General features: G+C 41.0%; 4 protein-coding genes across 5 annotated transcripts; 3 read left to right on the top strand and 1 right to left on the bottom strand.

The window, feature by feature from the left end:
• Window positions 1–139: 139 nt before the first annotated feature.
• Window positions 140–3,847, bottom strand: LOC133972714 (alpha-tectorin-like). The gene is made up of 3 exons (XM_062410280.1): window positions 2,611–3,847; window positions 1,918–2,264; window positions 140–346 (listed from the first exon to the last, which is right to left on the bottom strand). The coding sequence occupies exons 1-3, from the start codon at window positions 2,732–2,734 to the stop codon at window positions 140–142; spliced, it is 678 nt and encodes a 225-aa protein (XP_062266264.1). The 5' UTR covers window positions 2,735–3,847.
• A 1,406-nt stretch (window positions 3,848–5,253) lies between these two features.
• ecm1a (extracellular matrix protein 1a) lies at window positions 5,254–7,327 on the top strand. Its single transcript, XM_062409899.1, has 3 exons — window positions 5,254–5,401; window positions 5,786–6,042; window positions 6,520–7,327. Exons 1-3 carry the CDS (start codon window positions 5,329–5,331, stop codon window positions 6,721–6,723), a joined length of 534 nt encoding a protein of 177 aa, XP_062265883.1. The 5' UTR covers window positions 5,254–5,328; the 3' UTR covers window positions 6,724–7,327.
• Window positions 7,328–7,491: 164 nt separating this feature from the next.
• On the top strand, window positions 7,492–16,672 carry LOC133972435 (phosphatidylinositol 4-phosphate 5-kinase type-1 alpha-like). The gene is made up of 17 exons (XM_062409894.1): window positions 7,492–7,644; window positions 8,000–8,151; window positions 8,597–8,641; window positions 9,760–9,794; window positions 9,966–10,052; window positions 10,179–10,309; window positions 10,469–10,586; window positions 10,830–10,982; window positions 11,184–11,483; window positions 11,631–11,839; window positions 11,953–12,036; window positions 12,354–12,402; window positions 12,488–12,572; window positions 12,658–12,825; window positions 12,999–13,224; window positions 13,655–13,742; window positions 13,841–16,672. Exons 2-17 carry the CDS (start codon window positions 8,103–8,105, stop codon window positions 13,844–13,846), a joined length of 1,833 nt encoding a protein of 610 aa, XP_062265878.1. The 5' UTR covers window positions 7,492–7,644; window positions 8,000–8,102; the 3' UTR covers window positions 13,847–16,672.
• A 301-nt stretch (window positions 16,673–16,973) lies between these two features.
• Window positions 16,974–21,059, top strand: LOC133972436 (26S proteasome non-ATPase regulatory subunit 4-like). 2 transcript variants are annotated; one of them, XM_062409897.1, is made up of 10 exons: window positions 16,974–17,071; window positions 17,646–17,786; window positions 18,245–18,359; window positions 18,498–18,584; window positions 18,735–18,803; window positions 18,965–19,180; window positions 19,431–19,539; window positions 19,652–19,783; window positions 19,915–19,967; window positions 20,485–21,059. In XM_062409897.1, exons 1-10 carry the CDS (start codon window positions 17,046–17,048, stop codon window positions 20,653–20,655), a joined length of 1,119 nt encoding a protein of 372 aa, XP_062265881.1. In that variant the 5' UTR covers window positions 16,974–17,045; the 3' UTR covers window positions 20,656–21,059. The 2 variants fall into 2 exon arrangements, with proteins under 2 accessions (XP_062265881.1, XP_062265880.1); XM_062409896.1 differs by having other exon boundaries at window positions 19,912–19,967.
• The last annotated feature ends 64 nt before the right edge of the window (window positions 21,060–21,123 follow it).

Here is a 21,123-nt window from a genome sequence, read left to right as displayed (position 1 = left end):
TTTGAGCATCGTTACATTTTGGACACTGGTCCCCACTGCAGCCGTCCTCACACACCACCCCTGGAGTGGGCATTTTCCATGCTACACCAAAAGTTTTTATCTCTTTTTCCAAGAGTATTTTTCCATTAGGCAGCTGAAACTAATTGGTCTTGTTCTCATAACTGCCGCACAGACCACAGGTTTTGTTTATGAGGTTTGCAGGTATAACGACTTCAATTTTGTAGACCATGTCGTAGGTCACTTTCAGGCCAAAGTCTGCCACGATAGCATAGGCAAAGCCTTCTTGGAAGACTTTCACTTGTCCATCATTGAGGTTAAATGGAATGTTTGTCAAGATGTCATCCACCTTGAACGCACGAATGCAGTAAAAATATTATATTTGCTGAGCTATCAATACAAAATGAGGATTACAATGAAGGAACAGAGTGACATTAAATTAATTAACAATCTCTAAACCATATTACTAACCATGAGCGATGGAGTTTGATTCCTTCGGAGGATCAGGGTGTGACCGCACACCTGCACAGCAACAAGAGTGGCTACAGCCAAATTAGGTTTGTCTGTCATTGTCCATTTCTCATTCTCCACAACCACAGAGAAATGGTGGTGATGCGATTCTTCCTGACGGCACAATTGAGCTGCGGTGTAGGAGCAGGTGCCTTTGAAGTCAAAATAATGTTGTTTGAAGTTTTTGTAATGCGGATCACCTGAGATCATGCAGGTTGATGATTCCTGGCAGGACTGATCGTTGTCCCTCCAACTTTTCCCTAGTTCGTATGCAGACACTGCCAGTGTAAAATTTTTCAACCATAGGTCACCTTTAGGGTTGCTATTATGACTCCCACACAGGCCACACATTGCACCGGCATATGTACTGGGCACTTTTACTTGTACTCTTGAATTCCAGTTATAAGAGACATGCACCCCATGAACTTTGTCTCGATCACAGCATGGTCATCAAAGTGGCGAACTGTTACATTGCCTTTAAAGGGTAAGCTGGTATTTTTTCCATTTATCTGCAGCAAGAGAGGGTTTAAATTTAAAATGTTCACATATTATCAGCTTTAAACAAACTTTGATAAATGTGCTACATTGTGAACCACCAGAACAGAGCCTTTGTGTCCTCTCGCGATGACGATGGAGCTGCCATGAATGTTGACCTCCACCAACATTGCACCAGAGTCAACAATTTGAACAAGAACTTTAAACTGTTGCATGGACCGATCTTTGACGCAGACCCCTGCCAGCTCGTACACACAGGTGTCCTGTTAAAATTGTAATCTAACCTATCAAAGGTCTCGATGTGAGGTCCGGCCGTCATGTTGCACTCAGAATAAGACACTGGTTGACATCCGAGAAGTTGATCAACCATCTTGCACTCAAAGCTCTGCTGACAACCCGGTGACTCACACTTAACCTGCTTGGTGTGTTGATCGCATGTGCATTTCTCAGTACAGTTGTCAGTAAAGAAAGAGCCTTCAGCTTCTATATATAAGCCTTTGTACGAGCAGCCACACTGGGCCTTTGGGACACACGCAGTGCCACTCAGCAGGAAGCCCTCGTCACAGACACAGGTCTCCACACAGTTTTCTTTGCAGTTTTTGACAGCATCTCGGTTTTCACAGGTGGCAGGGCAGGCTAATGACACACCTTGACAGAAAATGTGCCCGGCAAGCTAATGACAAGATAAGATACACCTTCCAGTCATACTGCACTGTGAGGCCAAAATCTGTCTCCACAATGACAGACAGGCCGCTATGGGATAACTTCACCTTGCCATTGCTCAGGTTGATAGGGAGATTCCACAATGTGTAGTTCATCTAAGGCAAATTCAGATGTTTTTTTAATTCATTGCCTGATTCACTTAATTTCTTCATCAACTATGTGCAGTAATATTTGTTAAGAGGTCTTACTCACCTTGACAAGGCCAAACTCCGATCGCACGATAGCCAAAGTGTAACCATGGACCTTAATGATCACTTTGCAGATGAACGTGACCTCTGAACCGGTACGTTTGGTATTCTGCGCATCAACCTCAAAAGCGGGAAGGTTTTCCCCAGCATGGCAGTTCTTGACCTTTGTGTAGGTGCAGTTGCCCATGAAGTTGTAGTACGAGCCATCGAAGGTGCGATAGTGAGGATCACTCATGGCCAAGATGGTACCTGCTTTGACAGCAGGTGGTTTTTTGACACAAGTTGGGGAGTTTCTGCTCATCTTGCACACTCCGTCTTCAGGACACTTCATAGTGCTGCAGTCACGTTTCTCTGACACAATGTAAGAGTTGGAGAGGACACACAAACCATTTCATTCTTAGTTTACAGCACAGTAGCCTTACTCTTAGTTATAAGTTAAGTGACTCTGTAGTGCACTTGGCTATTGCTTGGTTCTACTATGCAATTCATACAAATATATACTATTTTATACTACACTTTACTATACCACGTTAAACTATGCTATTCTACAATATGCTTTACAATACAACTATACTATAACAATCCAACTACTATAATAACCTTGCTTAATGGTAGGCTTTATTTTTCCTAAATGTCGCACACTATGTTATGCTGTATTTCATATTACAGTATATTTTGAAAGAGTCTTTATCCTTACCTGCTGTTTCGCCAGATGCTGGGGATCCATGCCCATTAGAAGAAGCAACACCTGAACTGTAGACACTAAAGGGGGAGCTGGGGTGAGATATCTGATCGAAGGTTACCCCAGTGCTATATTGCATCTTAGCCCAGGAGAAATCCGTCCCATCGACTTTATGCCAGTCAAAGTTTTCAGACTTGGGCTTGGGATAAATTTTGATGTCTGCCAGGTTTGTTTCGTGCCACAGCTATGATTGTGTTGTAAAACCACCCTGTCCCTCCAGGGCGTAGGAAGTGCTTAAATGAATTGTGGGCAGTATAGTCATCAGGATGGGATAAGCATAATCTAAGAAGTCAATAGGACCCCCGTTGAATTCAAATAGGACCTGGACACCCTTGTCCGATGTCAGATATATAGCATTTGGCCAATATGATTTAATCTCATGAGTTTCTCCTGCATGCATTGCATAATACTGGACTCTTCCATTAATAGCTAATTTTGGTGGGCTCGGATGCTTGGATGTAAACGCTGTCATATGGACTGGTAAACATGTTGTGATAAGGCAGGGGTGCGATGAAGAATTCCTTCCCCCAGCTGTACACAGGAAGAAGTTGCTCGTTGACGTGGTTGCAGGAGGTGAATTTCTGAACGCAGCTATGTCCCGAGGAGACGGCAACAGGAAGACGCAAGACTACTTTCGTGCCACTCAGGTTTTCCCCAGTCTGAATCTGAAAAGCCTGAAATGCCTCGAGCTTAATGGTCATCGTGCTTCCTCTCTTGTAATATTTCCCAAGGAACCTAACTGAGCGCTGCAGGGAAATCTCAACTGTGTTGGGCTCCTTGTGGTTGGTGATGGAAAATTCTTTAATGCCCTTATTCTTGTCGCCGGTAGGGTTCAATATGTAGTACTCAGTCCCCCAGTCCTTTACTGGGTAACCACAGAGGTGTCTGCTGTGTACTGCTTGAAGTTGAGTGACGTCACACTGACATCTTGGCTCGCCTCAATCAGCACAGTCTGATTGAACTTTTTGCTGCCCTTCATCTCTACGATGATAGGAGGCTTGAAGGAGAAGCTCATGCCGGGCTTAATTTCCTCCAGGTTGACCTCACCCTCGGCTGTCACCTTCACTTTGGTGAGGCCTTGGGAAGAAGACAGAGCTGCGACTTCAACAGAGATACGATCATCCTTACCATCACCACCAAGGTTTTGCATGAATGATGTGGCAAACTCTCTTCCTGCTGGTAAAGAAGAGCAGAGCCCTGCAATAAAACAAGGATGGAAAGCAGGCGGTGAAAAATCTCTATTGGTCAATAAATGGAAGCGATTAAAGAGTTACTCCAGATATTTGAGTTAATTAATAGTAACAACAAAATACAATGACAAGTAAAAGCAAAATAATTTTTTTAAACTGTATTAACACTGAAATATACTGTATGAATGGACTCTTTCAGAATAAGAAAAAGAGGACCAAGAGTGAATGGACTTAATTACTTTCTGCCACTGCTAAATAGGACAAAACATTTTTTTTATTTAAATCTGATATTCAACAGTTTATATGATTATAGCATTTATCTAAAAGAAATTCTAGGAAAGTTTAGGGGTATTTCCAGACATTTCTGGCATCTATTTGACTTATTTTGTTGACTTACCAATCACCAGTAGACCCACGGGAAAGTATGCCAGCCCTTTCATTGTTACCCCTGAAATAATGCAAACACAGAACCAGAATTAACCATGAGATGCGGACAACACAGACACTCAAAATCTATTCTGAGGGCCAAATCATAAAAACACTGTGAGTCGCACTCTGTCCTTATAGGCCATGGACTGTGGACACAAGTTAAAACAATAAAATCACATACGAGTTACTTTGGAGCAGCACCTTTACAATGAAGAGGAATGATTTTAATGTAAAGAGCCTGTGTTTGGCAGCTGCAGAGTAGGTTTGTGATAAAGCTGCACATATCAAAGTTGGTGAACGGTTCATACCCTGAGGCCACATCTGAAAAACCTCCTACAACACAAAACAGAACAATAAAATATCTACAAGTACTTTCTCAAATGTAGAAATAACTTGATAGTACATAATAAAAGAATATAAACCTGCTTCTTAAGAGAGCTGGGGAGAACAGTAGAGATTCAATTTATCAACATTAGCTAAACAGAACAATGCTGACGGCAGGAAAGATTGTGTCTGAGATGTTCGAATTTAAGGGAGTGAAAAACAATGAAAGTGATTCACTGACATCGAGTGAGTGCATCCATCGTGCTCATGAGCAGAAAGTCACAACATCACGAGAAGTTTGGAGAGTGTGAACCATCCTCTCTTTGATAACAGGATGCAGACTCAGACAGTTTTTGAAGGAGTTAACCGACAAACATATCAAGGTTTGGGTGAAAGAAAAACACACAGGTTTTAATAAACAGGTCAGTGCCACGAAAAAAATATTTGCCTGTCAGCTTTGGTTTCTCATTCCACCAGCATCGAAGTGTTTTCAAGGCCTTGGGTACTTTCAGTAATAGTTTGGTATGTTGCTCATGTCAGCAGATATCAGAGATCAAACTCTTTTTCCAACTTATCTCCTCACCCCTTTCACCCTGACTTCCAAGCATTGCACACCCACTCACTCACTCCCCTCGCCCTCATATACTGGTTTCTGATCTGGTCACATCACTGGAGAGGATACCGGAGCGATATCTGCCTTTTGAAAATCCTACCACACCGCCGTGCAGCCATGACTTCAGCCGGAGGTCTCACAGGACTTTGGATATTGGCTTTTCTGACTCTTCATGTTTCAAATTTTGGAGGTAATTTTAGGTTCTTTGAGCATTTAAACTTGATGGCTTTTTCTCACGCTGCCTGTCTGGATACCAAGTTACCAGCTTATTACTTGTCTCTGCATGAAGGTATTTATCTTGAAAGGTGCCAAGGAAATGTCAATTTGTCAGGATCTGGTTCACGGCTTGAATGAAGGTGCATTTCTATTTTTTCTGAAGTTATTCATGAGCTGTGGAGGAATGGATTAATATATGATCCATATATCTCGGGTCACTACCTGTCTTTATTGTCCAAGAACCACGGATACAAGTTAAAGCATTAACAAATGTGGCCGGTAACTTCTTCTAGATCAGTATTTATGCTCGATATAATTGTCCAACTAAATTGATGTTAACCTCTGTATATTTCCACAGTAACCCAAAATACCGCTCCCGATGAGGTTGACGTTCCTTTCCCACCCGCACGTCCCACGGCCCAAAACCTGGCTGCCATTTGCCATCAGGGTCAGGGTCGACCCAGGTACCCGGCAAGCTTCTTCCCAAGATCCGGCTCAAGCCACTTCCGACGCCGTGGAAACGCTATCAACCATCTGGAGTCGTGGTTCCAGTCATGCTGCAGTGGCCAAGTGGCACAGCAGAGTCACCAGATCCTCTGCTGTGCCCAACAAGCTGTGAGTTTTGTGAGGACAATGACAGACAGATGTTAAAATACAATTAACGTTTGAGGTGGGGAAACCAGACTTGACTGTCAAAATACATACTTTTTTACGATTGAGTAAAATAATAAAATGGCTGTTATTCACAGTATTCCATGTATACAAATATACTGCGTATTCCCATATATTTTATGTCATAGTCTCCAGAAACATCTCACCCTTTTGCAAAAAAACTATATGAAACACACAAGACACAGAGAGCTCCTAGTTTTAAATTATTTTTTTGTTGTACAACTTGAAACAACAGAAAAAATAAAGATGGACGTAAATATATTCTATATATAATGTTTTCACACAGGAATTCACCAAAATGACCAGTTTCCTCCACACACATAAAAGCAATAAAGATTTACCTGGGTGAACAAAGAGTGCTTTTGTGTGTTTTTCTTTAGCTGAGGCTGTGAGACAATAGCATGTTTTCTTTTCTTGCAGTGGAAACAAGCTCTGTCTCAGTTCTGTGTGGAGGAATATTCCACCATGACTGCGGCATACCTGTGCTGCAGGAGCCGAGGAGACGCTCGGTGGACGTGCTTCGACAGCGAGCTGCCAAACCCAAACTACAGCCCAACACCCGGCTACACTGCTCCCCGCGTCCCAGAGGAGCAAGGATTCACCTACAACACAAATACTTGCTAAAGTAAATATTAAAATAATGTGTTTAATCCTTTTGGACAAAAATTACAAAAGTATAAAAAAAGATAATGAGTTAACAGCATTAACACTCTTCTGCAGGTTTTTGTTTGAGCTGCTCAGAAGAACTCTTAATAGCTAAACTAAAAATGTCACATGCTATTTTATGACTGAATAAACAACTCTATACAGTTTGACAACTTCAAATAAGAGAAATAATAGTGATTTTGAAACACATTTTCCAGATTTTTTTCAATCCATCCATGTAATAAAAAGTTCACAGATGCAATAAAACAAGTGTACATCTCAATGGTCGAGTGTGTGACAAATACCGAATGAAAAGTCACAGATTAACACTTTGAGTTATGTCTTTGAAAGTAAATGTAAATGTTGTATTGGAATTTGCTCAAGCTTACACCCCCCCCCCCCCATTTTTAAAGATTTCTACACTGCACTTCCTGTTTGGCTTCAAAATAAAAGTGCAACACTCAAACACTCTTTTGTGTTTTCCTTCAACATGATTGTAATATTCTTATCATTTGGGATGTGTGTTGATGTTGTTTGACAAATCTAAAACAATAAAGCCCCAACCATGTATACTTCAACCTGTTTCAACACATACATTTAATCATTCTATAATATCTTAAATTAAATAAATGAATAGATGATCTATTTGTTTTGATTGGGGGAAGTGTATACAGTTAGTTCTGGAAGATAAGAATATCAACAAGTAGTGGTATTGTGAAGGATTTTTTAAACCGGAAGTGCTGTGCTAGCTCCTGCTAACAGAGCTGGGCACAAAACAGCCGCTTCCGCACTGCTTCCTTGTTTATTAGTTTCAGGAAAAAGTGTTTTATCCAAAATAGAATCAAAACTTGTCTTTTCTCTCACAGACAAACGGAGAGAAGTCCCTGGCAGGCTTCCCGGGTGAGTGAACACTTCGGTTCGTGTTGTTGCGGCTCAGTTGCCGGGTCAGACACATCTTGGGTTTAAGTTAGAAACGTTAAAAGTTGGAGTTAGCAGCGAGCTACCTCGCCTCTGTTTGGTTTAATGTGTCGCAATCCAGACATCCTGGTTGTTGTTGTGCGGGGCCTGTTTCAACATGCACCGCAGCTCGCGCCATTCAACAACAACTTCCCTGCCTCCATTAGACAGAACTTTGTGTAACCCTGGTCCGCTCCTCCATCAGCTCGGCAGGTCAACGTGGCTGGAGTCAATATTTGTGGCGTGAAGTCATCAGGACAGGGTTGAGGTGACGGGCTTTACACTTTGTCCCTCGCAGGCCTCCTCCACCCAAACCCCCCGAAGTCTTCTCTCTCTGCCGAGGAGCGACTGGAGATCTGAGCTTCACCTGAAACCAGTGTTGAGTCCGGAGAGTGCTCTGAATGGCCACAGCTGCAGAGGAGCCTCCAGGGCTGCAGGGCCACACTGGCAGTGAGTACTTGGTTTTTATTTACTCCCTCTATCTACCACCTGTGGAGAACCTGTTGCATTCTACAGTGAAGAAAACAACAATTCTTACAATGTAGATTATTACACACTGGTGAAAACAACACTAGGATTATTCTATATTCAATTACTGCCTGTAGATCCCTTTCACCTTAATCTTTCACATAAATTACTTGTACTTTAACACATTTTGTAGAGAAATATTGTACTTTTTTACTCCACTACATTCACCAAAGAACTGCTTCAAGTTACTTAATCGACTAGCAAACACTAATGAAGCTAAAATATTTGTCAATGAATGTATCTATGCAAATTGATTAATTGACTGATAACAACCCTACATGAATCAGTCAAATATCCAACCAGCATTAACAGTCAAATGCTAGTAACACATTACTGTCATAATAATCAAATGTCATCACTGTCACAGGCGACCGAGTAAAGAACCTGAAGACTCCCTCCAGCACCGACACAGGTACACAAACATTGACTAACTTTGTTAGCTGATCCTGTTGATGTACTTGTTTTCAACCACTCTGGAGCGTATCACATGGCCAGTGAGAGAGATGATTCACTATTCAAAGTTCAACACATAAAACCTTTGTGTTGTTGGGTGGAACCTTGTAAATATACAAATGTTTACATACACCCAGTTACCAGATTATCAGTTTATTATTCCCTTTGTTATTATTTAGTTCTCAATTAATTTTTTGTTGAAGCTTCAGAGAAATGTTGACTGAATGTAGCCATCGGTTTGGATGATTAGGTTTGTTGCTCTGTTGTTAAATTTTCTTCTATCTACCCTTACTTTTATAAACAGATATATAAGATACATTTACAACTGAGAGTAAATAAACAGCTAGAAATGGGGCAATTTAATATAAAAGGTTCACTTCAGCACATAGCAAAGGTTTTAAAGGGGCACAGCAGGAATTTCCACCTTTCCGTTTTGCTTCATGTTTCCCTTTGTGTCTTTATTATCTTCAGTTTTGTGCTTATGTGCAACTAACTACTGTATTTTGACTAATAATACAAAATACACTAAGGTGTCAGGTCTACATAATACTGCCCTGGATTCTATTACAGGATAGTTCAAGCTCCCAAAGATACATCTACCATTAACCAGTAACATGTTTTTAGAGGCTTCCTGCTTGACAAATACCCTCAATACTGAAACTCTACACCCCCTATTTGTAAAACACTTTTTAAAGAATGCTGAGATTAGATCATCCTGATGACATCACTGCTACATTATCAGGGCTACACTTTCAATCGTGAAAATAATCCTCCTACATTTTCAGTGGCTGATCAAGCTCAACCATTAATAATTAACATAATATATGAGAATAACTTGGAAAGCAGATTGTGTTCCTTAATAAAAGTTATCTATTCACTACCAGGGACATAACTTGATGAAAGAGTTTAGCACATGCTTGTATCAGTTGCCCTTTCAGTTTATTACAAGCGTATTATCCTTTCAAGCCTTATTTGATATCTAAGGTGTCCAGCGTGAGAACTGTGTTTGTTTGATTTACTCATATCACCCTATGTGTTTCTTGTGTAACTTATGTTTCCTCCGTTTTCTCACTTCAGATTCTACGGGGCCTCGTAAAAATGTGAATCCAGAGGTAAGAAAAAACACAGGAAACACACATTGCATTCATCTTGAGCAGTTTGGAATTTACCGATATTTAGCTGACACATCCTCTTTTCCTTCCTCTTTGAAACTTATTGCTGCAAACTTTCTGTGAATTCTTTCTCTCTTGTAATTCTCCATTCTGCCTTGTTTCTTTTGACAGGGTCCGAGCACGAGCATGACTCAGGCCCAGAAAAAAACAATCGGCCATCGTGGAATTGATCCCACTGGAGAGACCACGTACAAGAAGGTGGGAGATCACCTCGACACTGTCTTTAAAACGTGCACTTTGAACGTACATTCAGTGATAGTTACTTTCCTCTGTGACATGCTGAATATTAATTTTGATACATGTTTTTTTTCTTCTGTCTTCCAGACGACCTCATCGGCCCTGAAAGGTGCTATCCAGTTAGGCATCACGCACACGGTGGGCAGCTTGAGCCAAAAACCTGAGAGAGACGTCCTGCTGCAGGATTTTGAGGTGGTGGAAAGCATCTTCTTCCCTAGGTAAGGATACGATTATAATGATGAAGTAAGGATACAAGGAATGTTGATAAGACAATTAAAGGCATGTGTCACTTCTTACATCTGGATATCGTGTCTAATTTTCTGGACCTCCTTTTGTATGTGGTGTAATCTTGTGACTCTTTTGTCTTTTATTGGCAGTGAGGGCAGTAACCTAACCCCAGCGCACCACTATGGGGACTTCAGGTTCAAAACATACGCCCCTATCGCTTTCCGCTACTTCAGGGAGTTGTTTGGCATCCGGCCTGATGACTACATGGTATTTTTGATTACTCAGCATGTTTTGTGTTCAACAATGTTCCAAAGGCTAGCGGGGGAGTAAAACTCCACAGAAAGTGAAAGAGCTGTAAGAATAAATGAATGACTGGAAAGTAGGAAAGTATGGAAGTGTGACATGACAAAATAAAGGCAGAATACAGATGAGTTCTATAGTTTCGTCTCTCTTGTCAAGTCCTTGTTTTGTTCTCACACATTTAACCGCTGTGCTCCACTCTGGTTTCAGTATTCTCTGTGTAACGACCCACTGATTGAGCTGTCAAACTCTGGAGCCAGTGGATCTCTTTTTTACGTCTCCAGTGATGACGAATACATCATTAAGACAGTGCAGCACAAAGAGGCTGAGTTCTTGCAGAAACTGCTCCCAGGATACTTTATGGTAAGCTCCATTGAACAATTTTAAAAAGTCATCTTGGGCTTTATGCATTTTGAATGGACAAAACACAAAATGATGAATCAAGAAGATTGGTCATGTCGCAACTTGAGTAGAAGCTCATTCCTCTTTCTAGGCAATGAAACTGACACTTGTTTAGTGCTGTTATTATTTCCACTCATTCCTCTTTCCTCTTTCCTCCGTTAGAACCTGAACCAGAACAAGCGCACCTTATTACCAAAGTTCTATGGACTCTACTGTGTCCAGGCAGCAGGTAAAAACATCCGTATTGCAGTCATGAACAATTTGCTCCCGAGTGCAGTGAAAATGCACCTCAAGTTCGATCTGAAGGGCTCCACCCATAAGCGACGGGCTTCAGCTAAGGAGAAGAGCAAGGCTGTGCCCACATACAAGGACCTGGACTTCATACAGGACATGCCTGACGCGCTGCTACTGGAGGCAGACAAATACAATGCTGTTTGCAGGACCATTCAGAGAGACTGTCTGGTGAGAGCTAAAGAAAAATGCAACGGGCATGATATTGTTAGATTCATTTTAGATTAAACTCCAAGTCATACAACAACAATCCACATTTCAAGTTCACCTGTAATTCGGTCACCGGTCTGATTCAACTTCTTCTTAATTGCCTTTCAGCTCATGCAGAGTTTCAAGATAATGGACTACAGCCTCCTGGTGGGAGTCCACAATGTAGATCTGGCCTGTCAAGAGCAGCTGAGCGAAGAGGCTGGGGCAGCGGCCATGGATCAGCGGAGGCCACAAGGCCAAAAGTCCCTGTACAGCACTGCTATAGAGGCCATCCAGGCCGAGTCAGGGAGCATGGGATCCCAGGACAATGAGGACCAGTGAGTGTCAGGGATTCTGTAGCCAGAGAATCACCCTGTGAGGCAACAATCAATTCGTACAGAGCGGTATGCCTGAGGACTAAATTGGGTTTCTTTTTTGTTTTATTTTACAGAACTGGAGGAATACCAGCACGGAACTTGAAAGGCGAGAGGCTGCTGGTGTACATTGGTATCATTGACATTCTGCAGTCCTACAGGTAAACAGTAGATACGAAATGGTCTGTCTACAAACTACTCATTCAGTCTTGGACACCGACACAGTGCCTACATAACCCAACAGTAAAAGCAGCATGATAGCAATGCAGCTGTCCTCCACCTGGGTGAGACTGAGCTAGTGAATGTGAAAATGTGGAAATGCATCACATTCACTATCTGAGCCAACACCTAGGTCTGTTAGTTCTTTAAGTACAGGTTCGAAGTGGATTTCAGCTGCATGTATCTCGACCGTCAATGTATCGTAACTGCACATGTCTGACCACCGAACCTCTGCAAGTAATCTGCTGTTCATTTTCAGATTCGCGAAGAGGCTTGAGCACTCATGGAAAGCTCTGGTTCACGATGGGGTAAGATTCCTCTGCCAGCCTCAGTTAAAGTGTTTTGAATTTTAAAAAAAAGACATATCAATTTGTAATCATTCCTTTCCTTCAGGATACTGTGTCAGTGCACAGACCAAGCTTCTATGCAGAGCGATTTCAGAAGTTCATGTGCAGCACAGTCTTCAGGAAGATCCCATGTATGTATATACTCAATCTGTCGATGAGCATGCGTAGATCGTGTCAGACTCTCTTAATGTACACCTTTCTTTCTCTTGTATCCAGTGAAGTCCTCCCCATCTAAGAAGCGGCGTGCAGTGACCAATGTTCCTCTGAGAAAACCAGCGGGCTCTGGGTCTTTTCTCACGTCACAAACCAGCAGCAGCAGCCAGCCAGCTTTCTTCCAACGTCAAGGCAGCTCTGACACCAGAGATGAAACTGATGGAGACAATTGTAAATACAGGAAAAATGGGAACAGTGGGGTTTCAACTGCAGCCAATGAACCTAAATAATGTGCACTGTTAACCACAGAGATTAGTTAACCACAGAGATTACGCATGTATCAGCCTGTGAACTTCTCCTTTCACAACACAGCACTAACAGATTTTTCCGCCCTCTTCGTACAGTAATGGCGTCAGGTCGTCCTGACCTCCTCCCTAAGGCCTCCCTACCCAGCAATTCTGCTGGCAACGCTGCCGATACCACATTCTCCTCGGGCTCCTCCTCCTTGGAAATACATGGTTTCACTCTCACAACGACTCCTGTGACTCCCTCCCAAGACACATGCAGGTCAGTCGGAGTGGATTTAAACAGCATGTTGAGTAAAGCTATGGAGCGCAGCACCCCCAAGAGGTAAGAGAGAAAAATGGACATGAAGATTAGTATTTTAGTCAGAGATCCAAAGAAATCACTTGATTTAAAAATTCCAAATCTTTAAAAAAATATCTAGCAATAAAGAAATACATTTTCCAGTTTTAAGAACCAGGATGTGTTCACCCTGCTATTGGCCGCACCTAACCAGAAAGCGAGTGTTTCTGGTGTAGACCTGTTTTAATCGGTACACAGACTGGGAGTTATGGCCATACAGTATGACACATTGGCAAAAAATTTCCTAAACCAGAACCTCAGGAAGTTCAGCATGAATTCAGGAGTGCAACGTATTTAAAATGGATATCTATTGGCAAATTACAGGAATTAATAAGTGAAAATGTAATCTTAATTACAATGTCCTTAAGTCTTTCTGGACACCTTTTTGATTCACTCCTCTTTTTCTTGTTTTCAGAGCTCCGTCTTCTTCTCTTGAAGAAAGTTCTGGTACTGAGGGTAATATCGCTCTCAGTGAAATAACTCCTAACACAAGCAAATGTTCTGTAGGTTGATTTTCTTGAACGTCTCGGTTTTTTTCTGTAACACTTTTTTACTAACGCCAGGTGGTTTTCTAACCAGGTTCGTTGCTTTTGGTTTGCAGGTATAAATGCGGGGAGATTGAAATAAATCCTGAACAAGCTTGGAGGATGTTATGAACATGGATGAAATGTTACAACGCCCCTTTGTGGGATTTGAGGTACCTAAACTGGAACAAATTGGATATTTTTGTTAATACTTTTGCACTTTTCCAAATCTCAACATGGGAGGAGCATGTTAGTATCTGTTCATGTTCTGACACTAATAATTGTTGGTATATTAATGCTCTGGTTATTGAATGCTATTATTCATCTAATGAAATGAGAAATGCGTCAACCAAAGATGGTTCATGGCACAGATTCGCTCAACTAAGCAAGTGTACGCTGTAGAGTTTAACTCGAGGGCTTATTTGAGAACATGACTTCCTTATTTAATCCCCGTTATTTCACATTCATTATCTAATTGATTCCTCATTTGTACTTACCACATTGTTGCACATCCTCATGCATAACTGATTCTTTATGAGAATAAAGACCAGACTGCTGTTCCTACCATATGTTTGATCCATGGACTTGAACACAAAACTATATTATCTGGATTGGGAACACAATTTTGAATAAAGGGTTTATTTTTTAAAGCTAATGCTGTTTTCATACATATATATGTGCGGGTTCTTAAGTGTAGTCTGAATACAAATTGTGCTGGAAAAGATCTGTGATCCTCAACCTGCAGTTTTTAACCGACATGTTCTTCTGTCGAGACTGTGATTCTTAAATGTCATCTCTCGTGTTCTAATCAAACTGTTATTTTTACTTTTTTAAAGGACTTTTTTTTTTAGATACTTCTACACGATACGATCTGATTTCAGTCTCAGGTTGTGTGGGTAGACGGTTTATGACCAAATGTGACCAACAAACTGATTCTCGGACGACTGTGGACAAAGTACCACAATAAACAATGACCTTTTGTTTGTCTCGTGAATTACCAAGCTAGTCAGCTAGGAGCGAACTTCATCTTCTCATTTAGTGGTTAGCCATAGTAACTAAGGCCTATGACCAACCCTGGAAAGAGCAGTTAGTGATAATGAGACCGACAACCTCACTAATCAAGTGCCAAAGAGAACAGGATGACTTTATTACAATCACTTTGTTTTATTTTCATTAGTATGATACCGGCAATGTATGTATTAATAGGAAGTGTTTACAGTACAAACAGCGCCCCACCCTGGCTAACAAATGGTACCTGCAAGGCATAGCTAGGTGGGGACAGTGCTTAATATCCATTTAACAAACTAACAACTCAGGTGCATATAACAGAGAGACACTGTCATTGATGCACGATACCAGGCATTAAGACAAACCAGCAGCAGTTTCAGATCTGCAGATAAAGAGGACATGCTGATGTGGAGGGAAATAAATAGCTTGAGCATTTCAGACACAGCTGCCACCTTTAAGCCAGGGAGTTCTGTAGCTACTGTAGTTTTTAAAGTCACAACATATATTCCAGGACAACGTAGAAAGATTTACACAAGTGTCAGTGTCAGTTCTCAGTTCTACGAGTTAGCAAGTGTCTTCCTAATCTGAGTTTATATGTCCATAACAACAAGGGTGGTAAGAGATATAACTGTACTTCTGGATATTTGATCTATACACTTTGTTGGCACTGCAGGTTTTTTAGCGTTTTTTTCACTATTTACTGTCGCAGGTGCTAAAAGTAAAAAAACAACAACTATGCATTAAGTATACATATCATGGATTTTACACATGTTACATTCCACTCAAAGCTGCAGATAGCCTAGAGTTGAAAGCCTATAAATTTCCACACTGATTTATTAAGTATCGCCTTTATTGTTTGACTGTGATTCATACCTGTTCCTCCTTTTTGTATTGAAGTGGTGTATTTAGTTTTTCCTTAAACAGTACTCAGTGTATTTTTATTTTGATTACAGTGTTTTTGGAAAATGTCTTGTTGAATTTCCCAAACAGTAACAGAGATTTTCCGCGCGTCTCTTATTTAAGTCCCTGTTGTTTATTTGCTGATGCTGCATGTGATTTGCTTGTAATTTAAAAACCTTTGTCATGTGCACAAGCTCACAGTTGGACCGGTGAACTCATGGTGAACGATGCCGGTTGTGTGAGCTTTGTGTAATGGGTCTTCTTAAATCACAAATGTGTTGTGACAACTTTGATTTTCTTCACTTGGAATATGTGGTGATGGCTGCCTGACGCGTAAAAAGGAAACTGTTTGTAAACTAAAATTGATGGAATTACTGTTGGTTATCTAAAAACTGTTTTGTGCAGTGTTTTAACATGATTGATGGTTTGGTAACTTTAACCATACTGTGTGTATATGTGAATGAATATACTGTGCAATACTCTACGGGAATTGACGAATGATGTGATAAATAAACATCATTTCGGCATTTTCAGTCAACCTTTAAATTGTACGTATGAGTTGTTCTTCCCCTCTAGCTGACACATGATAGTCTCAAAATGCTCCCACCCAACATCGAAAGTGAAACTGTGCCTTATGACTAAACATGCAGCCCATGAACCAAATATGTTCATATTTATCATAGTATTTATTACTACATGTATTTCCCTGGGTTCGAAAATGTGTATTAATGGTGGAGATGGATTGAAAATGCACCTTTTCTTAAGCACAACAACCCTGTGACTGAGGCATTCAATGTAAACACTTTGTGATGATCATGGTTGTTATCCTAACACTTTGGGAATATTCCTGCATCAGCAATAAATGTGTGCGTGTCTGTAAACAGGGACCAGACCAGTGCCTTTTTCACAGAATATGAAATTACACGTTTCCTTGCTCTTTTGGTGGTTGTCATGTTTTTGTACAGTTATAAATGAAGTTATTAAAGAAAAAGAAAACACAAGCAGCCTTTTTTTGACTATTTTTCATCATATAGATCTTCAACTTTCTGTGTTTGGTGATAAAGAAATCCAAATTCATTTTTATTGGTGTATTTACAGGCTTGAAAGGTTGTTTCAGATTAATACAAAATTGCAGTTTTTATAAAGATGAGATTTTAACTTTCAGACCTTTAAATGATCATCATAAGCTTGAATAAACACTTGACAGAAGACCAGATAAAGGAAGTGGACGATGGGATCATGACACAATTGTTATTTGTAAAGGCATTACAGGAAACAAAAATTTTGACAAATCAGATTTCACCTTGCTCAGCCTTCAACCAATAGCGGGTGAGTTTGCGAGATTACGACAGAGAGCAACAAGAAGTTTCCAAGATGGGGCTGGAAAGTACCATGGTCTGGTAAGAACTGGATTAAGTTGTTTTTTCCTGTAGTTTTTGATCAGATATCTGTCCACACGACGACGTGGTGTTTATTTATTGTAATTATGTTGTCCGTAGAGCGGGATTTGGAGGAAATATCCTGGAAACTGATCCAATAAATGGCCGTTTACTGTTAGCCGGCTAACGCGATGTCGACCGACGGCTGAGTCATTGTGGCTAAAAGTAGCTCACATCTCATGTATTAAAGATTTAGTCAATTATCCAAGTTTTTAAGTGTCATTATTTGCGGCTAAGTACCTTCTAGCTGACAATTGAACTGACAACCTTAAAAATGTAGTTGTTTACAACGAGCGACAATGGTGACACCGCTTGCTAACGTTAGCTTCACTTGCTAACGTCCTAAAATCTGAACTGCCAGCTCGTTCAACAACTCCCCGGCGAGGAAGCCCCTTCACCGGGGAGCTGGTGACGAAGAGGACGATGCGTCACTATTGAAAATAAGCTACTGGGCCGAATAAGGTCAAGGTTGACATGTTTGCTAATGTTAGCCGGTTAGCTCAGTGATGAGTGGAATTTGTGTTTTTTCCCTCAGTGTGGACAACAGCGAATACATGAGGAATGGAGACTTCCTGCCGACGAGGCTTCAGGCGCAACAAGATGCGGTCAACATAGTGTGTCACTCCAAAACACGCAGCAACCCCGAAAACAACGTGGGCCTCATCACAATGGCAAAGTACGTTCATATCTCCTTATCAAACCAAACGTTCACAAAGTGGCCACTTTCCATAAACACACATCTGTAATGGAGAATCTAAGAGGCACTCTTTATTTATTACTGTACATCAACGGAAAAACACAATTGTGAAATAATGAATTTACTCCCAGTTCGGCCAGCATAGACTGATTATTTAATAACTGACTTAATGTGACTTTTATTGCATCAATAATAGTGTAGTGACAATTTCCCACAGACCAAGCTGACGTCTCCAGATACTTTGTTTGACCTGAACAACAAAGATAATTTAGCCTAAAATGGCTGTATGTTATTATTTGTTGCTGGTTGTTTATTTATTTTTTGTCAGCAAAGTAGTAATTTCTGCTGCTCTGAATACATTGTTGTTTTTGTTGTGCATGATGTCAACCACAGGATGTTTCAGTACTGCTGTAACACTGACTCTTGTTTTCATGCAGTAACTGCGAGGTCCTGACCACGCTGACGCCGGACACCGGCCGCATCCTTTCCAAGCTCCACGCCATCCAGCCCAAAGGAAATATCACCTTCTGCACGGGCATCAGAGTGGCTCACGTGTGTAACAATTCCTGATTTATAAAACATTGTTTTAAAACTTAAAATAAGACCAGGACCCAGTTATTAGGATTCAGCAGCAGACGATTTTGTGAAGCCCTATTTCTGATATGTTTGGTATTTTTTCCTCCTGTGTAGCTGGCCCTTAAACACAGACAAGGAAAGAACCACAAGATGAGGATCATTGCCTTTGTTGGGAGTCCTGTGGAGGATAGTGAAAAAGATGTGAGTTTGAAATCATATTATGTACCAGAGATAAATGTTTTGATGATACTTAATAGGCTTTACAAACTGTCCCACAGATACTACATGACAGTTAATGTGTTGTTTCTCTCTTTATCTTTGACTGCTTCTCTCCGAACATCACTTCTGCAGCTTGTGAAGATGGCAAAGCGCTTGAAAAAAGAGAAGGTGAATGTGGATATTGTCAACTTTGGAGAAGAGGTGAGGAATCCCTTTGTATTGTTGTGAGACAGAGTGATTGTTAGACAGAATTGTTTTATCTTGCATTGAATTAATCATTTTTTGGGAATCTGACACTTGTATGTATTTATAAAATAGGTTTTCCATTGCCCTAACCCCCTTTCTTAAACTGTATTATTTAGGAGTTGAATACAGAGAAGCTGACAGCTTTCATAAATACTCTTAATGGGAAAGAGGGCACAGGCTCCCATCTGGTCACCGTCCCTCCAGGGCCCAGTCTGGCTGATGCACTGATCTCCTCTCCCATCCTGGCTGGTGAAAGCGGTGCTTTGATGGGTCTTGGTGCCAGTGACTTTGAGTTTGGTGTGGATCCCAGTGCTGATCCAGAGCTGGCACTGGTAAGCAATATAATATTTATTAAAATTATGAGTCTATGTTAGGAGTTACTGTTTACATAGCAAATACATGTGTCGGCTCCAAAGAACTAGTCTAAGGTTAGAATCCACTGATCTACACAGAAAAATATAAACAATGTGATGCCGATGATATAGTAGGGCACTTAAATGGCATTAATAAAGAAATACATGCAGTATCTAGACTAAAATCCCATGATTGAAATGTTGACGTCATCTCTTATGCATTTTTTAGGCCCTCCGTGTATCGATGGAGGAGCAGCGACAGAGGCAGGAGGAAGACGCCCGCAGAGCTGCTGTCGCTTCTGCAGCCGATGTCGGCGTGACCACACCCAGCGCAGATGGTAACATGAGAACTGACTTCACCTAAGTGACAATAAGGATTCTAATAATGCTTGGGCTTTAATTCAATTATATTTTTAGCCTTAAACTTAATTTTGATTTATTTTCACACAGAGTCGGAGGAGGCCTTGTTGAAGATGTCAGTTTCTCAGCCTGAGACTGGTCCAGCGGTGCTTCCTGACTTCAGCAGCATGACAGAGGAGGAGCAGATCGCATACGCCATGCAGATGTCTCTTGCCGGTGGAGGTGAGTTCCATTTGATTATCTTATGCTGTATGTATATTGTATGCTCTTGATATCACTTTTGGTTGCTCTTATATTTGCTGTTGTGTTTATGAAAATAGTGCAAATAAGATTTTTTTTAAATCTGTAAGCAGAGTATGGTGAAATGGACACAGGAGCCGCCATGGACACTACAGAATCAGCCAAGGTGAGTCATCCTCCATCCATCCATTATTTACACAGCTTATCCTTTGAGGCTCGTGCTTAAATGAAGATGAAAAGCCCCTGGTTGAATCATTCATATAAATAACCACAAGACTGAACATGAAAATGTCAAGAGAAAAGTGAGGTACAACTTAAGGACTGGAGTTTAGTAGGAAACATCCATATCTTAAAAAGAACGGGGAGAAAATTTTGACAATATTTACGTGTGTGTAATAAGACATTCAGCAGTCGATGACATTTTGGGTGGAATAGGTGTGTTATAAGGGTTTTGTTACAGATCTTATTACAGCTCATGGCATTGGTTAGGGAAATTAAGGAGACAGTGAAAACCTAAAGCATATTAACGTACAAGAATGACTTATAATTTGAGGTTTCTATTAAAAATGAGTGGATATAATTCATAAATTCACACTGCCACATCCTGGACCCATTAGATGTTAAAACCTAAAGCAAGCCCCGATTGACCCAACTGATTGTTATCCTTTATTGTAATTGAACAGGAGGAAGACGACTATGATGTGATGCAAGACCCAGAGTTTCTTCAGAGCGTCTTGGAGAACCTCCCCGGAGTCGACCCGAACAACGAGGCCATCCGCAACGCCATGGGCTCCCTGGCCTCCCAGACAGGAAACAAGCCAGACGCCAAAAAGGACGAAGAGAAGAAGAAATGAGAAGAAAGAAAAGGAGAACCTGACAGAGACTCCAGATGTTGACTAGATAAATAAAAATGAACACTTTGCAGACGAATGCATTATTACTTTTTATGTATGAATAGATGCTTTCTCCTGCATGACGGCCCTGGGACCGACATTTAATACTGTCCTGTTTGAAAAAAGCACCAACATGCAAGAAATAAGAAATAAACTACAGTCTTGATTTTCTAGTGTGATATCTGACTCCGCAGTTACACACATTTATTTGATCTTATAAATAGGATTTGGGCCTCGTGCATTCTTTACCCTTCATGCTCCTACGTGGCGTTGTCACCCAACAATCCCCCAGAAGGGAAGAAAACAACCAGCCACACTCTCCTGTAAAGTCTTTGTGTGTTTTTGCAATAAAAATCTATACGTTAGTCCATTTCCTTGTGTTGTTTTTGTCCTCTTGTCCTGATGGTTGACAGAGAACCAGCAGATCCT

The sequence above is a fragment of the Platichthys flesus genome, chromosome 17 (assembly GCF_949316205.1).
Source record: "Platichthys flesus chromosome 17, fPlaFle2.1, whole genome shotgun sequence".
Taxonomy (NCBI): domain Eukaryota; kingdom Metazoa; phylum Chordata; class Actinopteri; order Pleuronectiformes; family Pleuronectidae; genus Platichthys; species Platichthys flesus.
Note: the sequence above shows the minus strand (reverse complement) of the source record. Positions and strands in the feature narration are given on the sequence as shown.